The sequence below is a fragment of the Oryx dammah genome, unplaced genomic scaffold, assembly GCF_014754425.2.
Source record: "Oryx dammah isolate SB20612 unplaced genomic scaffold, SCBI_Odam_1.1 HiC_scaffold_29, whole genome shotgun sequence".
In the NCBI taxonomy this organism is placed as follows: domain Eukaryota; kingdom Metazoa; phylum Chordata; class Mammalia; order Artiodactyla; family Bovidae; genus Oryx; species Oryx dammah.
Genome location: NW_024070213.1, coordinates 90546813 through 90556811, shown reverse-complemented (window position 1 = coordinate 90556811; position 9999 = coordinate 90546813). Strand labels below are relative to the sequence as shown.

Here is a 9999-nt window from a genome sequence, read left to right as displayed (position 1 = left end):
GTTGGGTATTTTGAAAAAAATTGGTATTTTTTTGCTTTTCTTGTGATCATAGGTTTATCTTTGTTTTAACATGACCCTAGGCTTGTCAACATATGTTCATATAATATTATCTGTTTCTAATTACTTGTGGTGTTTCCATAAACTTTACTTTTTTATTATTTTAATTGGAGGCTAATTACTTTACAATATTGTGGTGGTTTTTGCCATACATTCACATGAATCATGGGTGTACACGTGTTCCCCATCCTGAACCTCCCTCCCACCTCCCTCCCCATCCCATCCCTCAGGGTCATCCCAGTGCACCAGCCCGGAGCACCCTGTCTCATGCATCAAACCTGGACTGGCGATCTGTTTCACATATGATCATATACATGTTTCAACGCTATTCTCTCAAATCATCCCACCCTTGCCTTCTCCCACAGAGTCCAAAAGTCTGTTCTTTATATCTGTGTCTCTTTCGCTGTCTCACATATAGTATCATCGTTACCATCTTTCTATATTCCATATATATGCATTAATATAGTATATTGCTGTTTTTCTTTCTGACTTACTTCACTCTGTATAATAGGCTCCAGTTTCATCTACCTCATTAGAACTGATTCAAATGCATTCTTTTTAATAGCTGAGTAATATTTCATTGTGTATATGTACCACAGCTTTCTTATGCATTTATCTGCCGATGGGCATCTAGGTTGCTTCCATGTCCTGGCTATTGTAAACAGTGCTGCGATGAACATTGGGGTACACGTGTCTCTTTCAGTTCTGGTTTCCTCGGTGTGTATGCCCAGCAGTGGGATTGCTGGGTCGTATGGCAGTTCTATTTCCAGCATAAACTTCACTTTTAATGGCTGAAAATCCCTTCTTTGTTATTTAAAGTCTGTATGACCTTGGACACATTCTAAACTTCTCTGAGCCCTTGGTTTCCTCCTCTGTAAATAGTGTTCACAGCATTGTCATGAAAAAGCCAAGTGGACTGTTGAGCAGAGGCAAGACAGAATGAAACTTATGTTTAAATATTATTCAAGGAGTGCTGTTGAAACTAAATTATGGGGAAAATAGGTGGCCACCAGGGAAATCCTATATACAGAGTACACCATGTGAAATGCCAAGCTGGATGAATCACAAGCTGGAATCAAGATTGCTGGGAGAAATATCAGCAGCCTCAAATATGGAGATGATATCACTCTAATGGCAGAAAAGTGAAGAGGAACTAAAGAGCCTCTGATGAAGGGTGAAAGAGGAGAACGAAAGCTGGCTTAAAACTCAGTATTCAAAAAACTGAGATTATGGCATCTCGTCCCATCACTTCATGGCAAATTGAAGGGGAAAAAATGGAAGCAGTGATAGATTTTCTTCTCTTAGGCTCCAAAATCACTGCAGATGGTGACTGCAGCCATGAAATTAAAAGATGCTTGCTCCTTACAAGGAAAGCTATGACAAGCCTAGACAACATATTAAAAACCAGAGACATCTCTTTGCTGACAAAAGTCCATATCATCAAAGCTACGGTTAGTTGGACACAACTCAGTGACTTCACTTTCACTTTTCACTTTCATGCATTGGAGAAGAAAATGGCTGCCCACTCCAGTGTTCTTGCCTGGGGAATCCCAGGGACGGGGGAGCCTGGTGGGCTGCCGTCTATGGGGTCGCACAGAGTCGGACACGACTGAAGTGACTTAGCAGCAGCATGTATGGATGTGAGAGTTGGATCATAAAGAAGGCTGAGCAAGAAGAATTGATGCTTTTGAACTGTGGTGCTGGAGAAGATTCTTGAGAATACCTTGGACTGCAAGGAGATCCAACCAGTCAATCCTAAAGGAAATCAGTCCTGAATATTCATTGGAAGGACTGATGCTGAAGCTGAAGCTTCAGTACTTTGGCCATCTGATGCAAAGAGCCAACTCACTGGAAAAGACCTTGATGCTGGGAAAAATTGAAGGCAAAAGCAGAAGGGGGCAGCAGAGAATGAGATGGTTAGATAGCATCACCGACTCAATGGATGTGAATTTGAGCAAACTCCAGGATATAGTCGGAGAAGGCAATGGCACCCCACTCCAGTACTCTTGCCTGGAAAATCCCATGGATGGAGGAGCCTGGTAGGCTGCAGTCCATGGGGTCACTAAGAGTCGGGCACAACTAAGCGACTTCACTTTCACTTCTTACTTTCATGCACTGGAGAAGGAAATGGCAACCCACTCCAGTGTTCTTGCCTGGAGAATCCCAGGGATGGGGGAGCCTAGTGGGCTGCTGTCTATGGGCACAGAGTTGGACACGACTGAAGTGACTTAGCAGCAGCAGCAGCAGGATATAGTGGAGGACAGAGGAGCCTGGCATGCTGCAGTCCATGGAGTCGCAGAGAGTCAGACACAATCTAGCGACTGAACAACAACAAACACAGGTTCTACATAAATGCATATTTACACAGAAGTCCAGGTAGGTTGAGGATTTCTGGAAAAAGGGCCTTGCCGAACCATGAAGTGGCAGGCACTCAGCTGCAGCCTACTGGGGAGAATGGCAGACGGGAGGAGTGGAGAGATGGTCTTCCAGGCAGCAAGGTGAGCAGTCCTGCGCACAGCCCTCAGGGAAGGGGTGGGCCTCCTCAGGAGAGGCCAGGGCAGCCAGGCGCTGCTGTACACACTCAGCTGTTAGCCGCGCTTCAGGGTCTGCATCCCAGCAGTCCTCCAGGAGCTCTCTCAGGCCTCCAGGGTCCTGGGAAGAATGACCGGGAGGCAGGCTTTACTTCAGGACCCTGAGTGGCCCCAGCTTTAAAAGGCATCCTTGATGGCCCAGGTCTCAACACTCCTCTACTGTTCCTTCCTGGAGCCTCCTTCCTCCCCTTCACCCAAATCACGCCTTTCATTTCCTCTCTTAGGAGGAAAGTTCTCTCCAAAGAGTCCACCTTTTCCTCTGAGATGCTAGTTCAGACTCATTAATGGTTTAACTGCTCCTTTCTCTCAGGCAACCAGGGTCTTCTGCAAATAATACCCGGGCCTTTGTTACCAAACCCAACAGACACTTGTGCAGTGGAAACCAGATCAGGTAGCAGGGGAAGGGGCCTCCTGTAAGGAAACTGTTTTCCGCAGAAACCCTGAAATTTCACTATTCAGGCACTGCTTTAACCCTTATCCCTAGTTCTGGCTTTAATTGGGTCATGACAGAAACACAGAGGTGTAAGACAGAATGAGGAAATTATTGGATTAAATATTGGGCTTCAGGGGACTTCCCTGGTGGTCCGGTGGTTCAGAATCTGCCTTGCTATTAAAGGGACATAGGTTCAGTTCCTGGTGGGGGAATTAAGATGCTACATGCCTGAGAATCTAAGCCCAGAAGCCACATCTACTAAGCCTGTGTGCTCCGGAGCCCAAGGAACACAGCTACAGAGTCTGTGTGCCCCAGTGAAAGATCTTGCATGACACAACAGAGATCCCATGTGCCACAACTAAGACCCGATGCAGCCAAATAAATAATAAATGTTTTTTAATCTATTCTTCCCTGGTGGTACAGTGGTTAAGAATCCACCTGCCAATGCAAGGGACACAGGTTTGATCCCTGCTCCAGGAAGATTCTACATGGCATGGAGCAAATAAGCCCATGCATCACAACTAGGGAAGTCCGCGGGCCCAGAGCCCGTGTTCCTCAACAAGAGAAGCCACCGCAACGAGCAGCCCACGCACCACAACTAGAGAAAGCCCAAGCGCCCCAGTGAAGACCCAGCATACACAAAAATAACAAATAAATACTTTTTAAAAAATGTTGAAAAACAAATATTGGGCTCCAGTGTACCAGGAAAGCAGCCATCTTGGGGGCAGAGCTCAGACCAGAAGCAAAGCCAAAGAGGGCTTCCTGGAGGAAGGAACTGAGGAACAGGGCAAACTGATGATGGAGAGAAGAGGGATGGACAAGGCAAACCTGAGCGAGAGGAAGGTGTGTGTCTCAGGAACGGGCTATGTGAGGCTTACAGTGGAGACGGAAGAACTGGAGTATAGAGCAAGTTTGCCCAGCTCCAGCTGGACATGAGCCAGGAGCGGTGGGAGACGAGAAGGGACAGGAACAGGTAGGCTGTCCTGGTGCATAAGTCCCTGAAGCCCGTGTCGAGACTACCCAGGTCCCCAGCCCACCAGCCCACGCCCTCTTACTGTGGTAAAGCAGCACCAGGTAGGTGGAACGTGAGGGCGCCTCCTCTCCTCCACTGCCAAGGTCCACAGCTCACAGGTGGTGGGGGCGCTGCCCAGTTCTGCCTCATAGGCCAGTCGGAAGGGTGGTGGTCTGCTATCTGGGAAAAGGCACATGAGGCTAGGCGTCAGGTAGCCCAAGGGGTGCCTTCTTGTAGAAAGATCAAGAGGGAGAAGGGTAGAGCTTCCTGGCTCAGGAGGTAGGTAAGTATAGAATGGGCAGGTGGGGCACAGAGGTGGGGGGCGGGGAGGGGGCCGCTGTCACACCCAGCCTCACCAGGTCGCAAATCTGGGCAGCGACTCATAATCTCCCACAAGAGCAGAGCCAGAGAGTAGACATCAGCTCGCCGCAGGGCCGTGCCCCAGTCCTGAAGGTCCAGAGTCTTGTCCAAGAGCTCCGGTGCCATGTACCGCTGGGTGCCAGCCTGGACGGCAGGGATCATCTCCATGGCAACCCTCACCGCAACACTGGTCCGCGCAAGCCCCCGACTAGCCTCAGCAGCACCCCGTACACTACCGGTGCTGCTGCACTGTCGCTGCTTCGTCATCAGCACCACCACCACCATCCTGGGTCTCACCCTCCTCCAGAGCACTGACCTCCATGATGGCAGCCGGGCCTCGGGGTTGACTAGGGGCCCAGGTTGGGGGCTGGGCGAGGCCAGGGAGCACCAAGGCGAGGCCCAGATCTCCAATGGCGCATGATCCATCATCCCGAATGAGCACATTCTGGCTGCTCAGATCTCGGTGGGCGATACCTGGTTTATACTGGCCTGTGGGAGAAGCCAGGCTGAAGGGGCACAGATCTTCCTGTCTTTTTGACCCAATCCTTCCCCTCCAAGCTAAGGGAAAATCAGAAACAGCAGCATGGCTCCTGACTCCCATGGCTTCCAGCCCCCAGCTCACCCACCATCCTGCCAACGTTCCTCATGGAGAAACGCCAGGCCCTGCGCCAGGGACAGTGCCATCCGCAGGGAACTGCCCCAGTCACTGGTGTGCTGGGTCAAGTAGTGGCACAGGGAGCCCTGGGGAGAAGCAGAGAGAAGAGGGGGACACAAAGCTGGAGGAGGCTGATTCACCCCAGGGAGCAGAGATCAATTGTCAGACTTCCCTCTGCGTCTCCCAGCAGACTTACGACACAACCAGAGCAAGGCAGTAGGCAATGCAGGAGTGAGGGTGTACATCACTCAGATTGACAGGAAAAAATAGTAGCTCTAGTTTAAGTGTCCTGAGCACTTGGCACGTGCCAGGCCTCCTGCAACCCTCACTACAACCCTGGGAGGTGGATACTCCTGTCATTCCTGTTTTATGGATGAGGAGCTTGCTGGAAATCCCTGGGCGAGAGAGTCGTACAACCTGACACCCCAGCAGTCTGACTGCCAACATCACTCACCTTTAACCACCTTATACTGCCTCACAGGACTTGGGATAAAGACAGAAGAGGCCAAGTAGGCTAGGTAGGGGCACCCGCATGAGTCACCTGGCCTGGGGTGTCACCCCGTAGCAGGGCGCGGATGGGGAGAGCTGTTGGGTAGGGGAGCAGCCGGGAGGAAAGGAGCAGTGGAGTCCCTCATTCTACAGACATTATTGAGCGCCTTCAGTGTGCCCGGAAAGTTAAACAAAACCAAACAAGCTGGGCTGTGAGGTATATGGTCAAAGAAGAGACTTCTCAGTACTCAAGATTTCAGAGGTGGAGGAACTGTAGGTGATGATATCCCAAGTCCTTAGAGGCCTACAAGGCCGGTGCCGTCTGGCCCCTGCCTATCTGTTTCTCTTCATCCTTTTCGCTCATGATCCTCCCTTTGAGTTACGCCTCCTCAGTCTTTTCTTATAGGACCTTTTCAGCACTTAATTCACTTGACTCTTTACATTTGTTTTTGTGTTTGCTTGATCCCCTTCTGTCTCCCCTACCACTCTGTAAAATCTGGGAAGGGTAGGGGCTGGGTGTGTTTTTTCCAGCAACATATTGTTCATAAATATTAGTTGAATGGATAGATGAATGAATTTGGAAGTCTATGCCCAGAGATCTGTCTTTAACATTGGTTTTCCTTAAGGTTGGGAATATGAATTGTTTTGACTTCTCCCTTTCCTTGTCTATATATTGTAAGTCAAAAATATTAGCAAGTACTGCTTATAATAATAAGAAAAAAATTAAAAAGCATATTTAATGTTCTAGAGAAAAGGCAATCTACAGCAAAGGAACAAGCCTGAACAGGGCCTAGCTGCCACCACTCCCCGTCCCACCTTCCCACACACATACATTCCTCAGTCCTCACCTTGGGGAGCAGCTCTAGTACCAGCAGGGGCCCACAGGGCAGGGGGCCGGGGCTGCCCCTGCTGGCGGTGATAAAGCGGACAATGTGGTCATGCTGTAGGCCGGGCAGCTCGTACAACGCTCTCTCAGCTTGGAACTGGGCCACAGCCCTCAGAGGGAAGGCCTTGACGGCTACCAGCTTGCCTTGCAGCTGCCCAGCCCACACCACTGCGTGACCTCCTTCCCGTATGACCTGGTGGGGACACAGTGCTGGGTTTGGATCTCACCGAGTTCGCAGGGGCCGGGCTTCCTCTCCAGCACACTCTCTGGGAGGGCCCAGAGGCCCCCGCCCCACCATCCCTGGGCACCTGGGAGAAGTGTAGCTCAGGCAGCTCCGGCAGCTCAGCACTCCAGTCCCTGCCTGAATCTGAATCTGACTCTGGCACTGGCTCTGGCCCACCTCGCACTCGGCAGGCCTTCCATTGCAGCAGGGCTGGAGCAGAGAACAGCCTTAGGGTCAGGGTCATGCCTCCAGTGGGAAGTGATGGGGGTCAGGGGAGCCTGGAGCGGGGTCAGAGCGCTGGGGCAGTACCTTGGGGGGGATCACTAGGGGGGGTGGGGCAGAGCAGTACCCGAGATGATGCTGCTCAGCAGTAGCAGCAGCAGAAGCAGTCCCAGCAGCAGCAGCGCTATCCAGGTGGACTCCCCTGGAGGTTAGAGCAAGAAAGACTGGGTGAGCCCTGCCCCAAACCTTGCTCTCTGCTTCTCTCACTCTCCTCAGAGAATTGCTTCCCTACCCACCCCCACCCTGGTCACAAGCCCCCTTATCTCCCAGTCACCAGGGCAACCAGCTTCTCAAGGCCAGGAGGAGGGAAGCTTAGGACAGCTGTAGGGTGAGAATTGGCCCTGGTTCTAACCTCTCATCTAACCTGGGCCCCAGCCCCCACCTGGCTCCAGCACCTTGGGTGGCTACCTGGGATGGCCTGGGGGCCCTCCAAACCAGGTGTCCCAGGGCTCCCCAGAGGAGGCAGATGGCTGTAATTGGCATTGCAGAAGTCAGCGCCACAGGAGCAGGTGAAGAGAGTAGAGCTGGGGCGAAGATGGGCTCGGGGACTTGGGTCACAGCGGGGGGACTCACAGCCTGGCTCATCGCTGTCTCGGCATCCTGACACAGAGGGGTTGGGAGGAGAGAAAGGGAGGGACAGAGTGTGTACGGTCTGGGAACACAGAGGGCATCCCTCCCATCTCTCACAGCCTTTTCTTTCCCTCCACACATTCCATTGCTCCTGCCCTCCTCAGCGGCCACCTCCACCCAGGATGAGCCTCTCTCCCACCCGGGTATGCCTGGCAGATGCTGCGCCATTCACCTTGCATCTCCACCTGTGCCTGGTCTTGGGTCAGGTTCCAGATTCCAAAGCAGCAGTGGCTGTAGAGGCAGTGGATAACCCTGGGGGGGCCCGGCCCTGCATCCAGCAGCTTCCCCAGGTTCTGTGTGCTTCCCCGCACTCCAGGGGCCTCGAAGAACACACAGGTCCGCCTGCTCGGGGGTGCTGCAGGCCACGGTAAGGGGAGGGGAGGGGTCAAGATGGGAGTGAATGCAGGGGCAGACAGAAGCCGGGAGAGAGACAAAACATGTTTCGTATTGCAGAGCTAGCCTGGTAAAGCCACAGGAGGAAACAGGGTCAGCAGAGGCCTGGAACGTGACCCCCACCAAGGGAACACCTGGCTGTACCCTTCATCCTCACTCACCCACTCCACTCATCACTCTTCAAGTGCTCCCTCCCATGATGGGTGGCTGGAAAGACCCTGCTTCTCCCTGTAGACACTTACCTTGCACAGCTGTAGGAAGCAGTGCCCAGAGCCCCAGGACCCCCAGCATCATGCTGGAGGGGGCAGCAGGAGCCAGCACAGCTCTCCCTGGCCAGAGCTTCCTTCAGACACAGGGCACGGTGGGGCTTCTGATCCTTCAGCCCCCAACTCCACCCCCCTCCCTCTTCCCTGTCTCTGTGGGGGAGACGGCTGCTGTGGGGGAGAGGATGGGTGTGGGGAAAAGCAGGGAGAGAGAGGGAGGAGCAGAGAACCAGTCTCGTATCTTCCTCTGTTCAGCCACCTCCTCTTTTCTCTGTAAAGTGGGAGGAGGGGGCCTTAGAGTTCCCACTGAGAACAGAGGGATCCAAACCTCTGTCCTTTGCTGACCCTAGGAAAAAGTGCTGGCTGCTGTCAGCTCTTCCCAGGCTGGAAACCCAAGTGAGGTTAAGTGCTCAGAGCCATTCACCTGTTCCCAAAAGCCCTTCTAGCTCTTATTTTCTGGGCTCAGATCTGCAGTTCCCTGGGCACAGACAGGCTTCACAGCCTAGACTTCGAGTTGACCTCATTTTCTAAACTCAAGGGTCAGGAAAGAAGCTGATGAGTTTTTTAAAAATCACATGGAAAATAGGTGTATGAAGGTAGATTTGATGTTATCAAAATTTTTTAAAAATCACATTGATCACCATTATAGAAAAGGTAACAAACTTTATTGAGCACCTATGTGCTAGGGCACAACTAGGGCTATGAATTTTACAATCATCACATCTAATTCTCCCACTGAGTTATTATTATCTTCACTTTATAGGTAAGAAAGCTGAATTTAGGTAACTTGACCAAGGTCACTCTGTCAGGAAATAGCAGTTAGGATTGGACCTAGTAAGTCTGATTCTAAAGCCCAAGCCGTTTTGTTTTGTTTTGTTTTTGCATTTATGGCTATGATGCCTGAAAGAAAATACAAAATTCAGCAGTAAAAAATATTTTCTTTCAACACAGTATTTGAATATGGACTGAGAAAATGTGTACCAATACTTGTCAGCCGACCACTATAAAAAGATAGTACAGTTCAAACTATCACCACCAGAGGCCAGCAAACATAGGAGAAACTCAGGACAGTGAGGGGTCAGAAAGGGCCTCCTGGAGTGACTCATACCCACAGTGCGTCTCCTGTGTCTTTGAAGCTGCAGGAACTGCAGACTGTGACGGGAGGGCTCAGAGTGTGTAGAGGGAACATCAGCGTGCAGATAGAAGGAGAGCGATGTAGAGCTCATGCCACAATCGAGAGACAGGAGTCCAGCTCCATCAGGTTACTGCCCAGAAGAAACTAGAACTGGCTCTCATGAGAATTAGAGCCAGAGACTGGTTCCCTGTTTTCCTAGCCTTCTGTTCTGCTGGTGCCTACCTGGAAACCCTTTCTAGGGATGATCTGGCTTAGATGCAGGATGATTCTGGAGTCTGTCTTCTGAGGAGCTTGCATGAGGGTGTCAAAGCCCCAGTAGTGTGAAGCAGCAGCTAGAGGCATGACCAGGGCTTTGAGGCTGATGGACAGCTGCCCATTCCTCCTTGGGCTCTTCTAGGAGTCCAGGCAGGTGGAATGTTGCACTCAGTTACAACTATCTTCCTTTGCCAGATCGAAGTCTGGGACTGAGAAATATCAATAACCTCAGATATGCAGATGACACCACCCTTATGGCAGAAAGTGAAGAGGAACTAAAAAGCCTCTTGATGAAAGTGAAAGAGGAGAGTGAAAAAGTTGGCTTAAAGCTCAAC

General features: G+C 51.3%; 1 protein-coding gene across 1 annotated transcript; it reads right to left on the bottom strand.

Annotated features, from left to right (window-relative positions):
- Nucleotides 1–2326: 2326 nt before the first annotated feature.
- On the bottom strand, nt 2327–9751 carry AMHR2 (anti-Mullerian hormone receptor type 2). The gene is given in 12 exon segments (XM_040233974.1): nt 2327–2522; nt 2524–2709; nt 4137–4273; nt 4450–4597; nt 4770–4942; nt 5080–5194; nt 6446–6676; nt 6792–6916; nt 7056–7130; nt 7397–7588; nt 7791–8073; nt 9632–9751. Coding segments are annotated over 12 exon segments (1890 nt in total). The 3' UTR covers nt 2327–2417.
- Between the last annotated feature and the right edge of the window lie 248 nt (nt 9752–9999).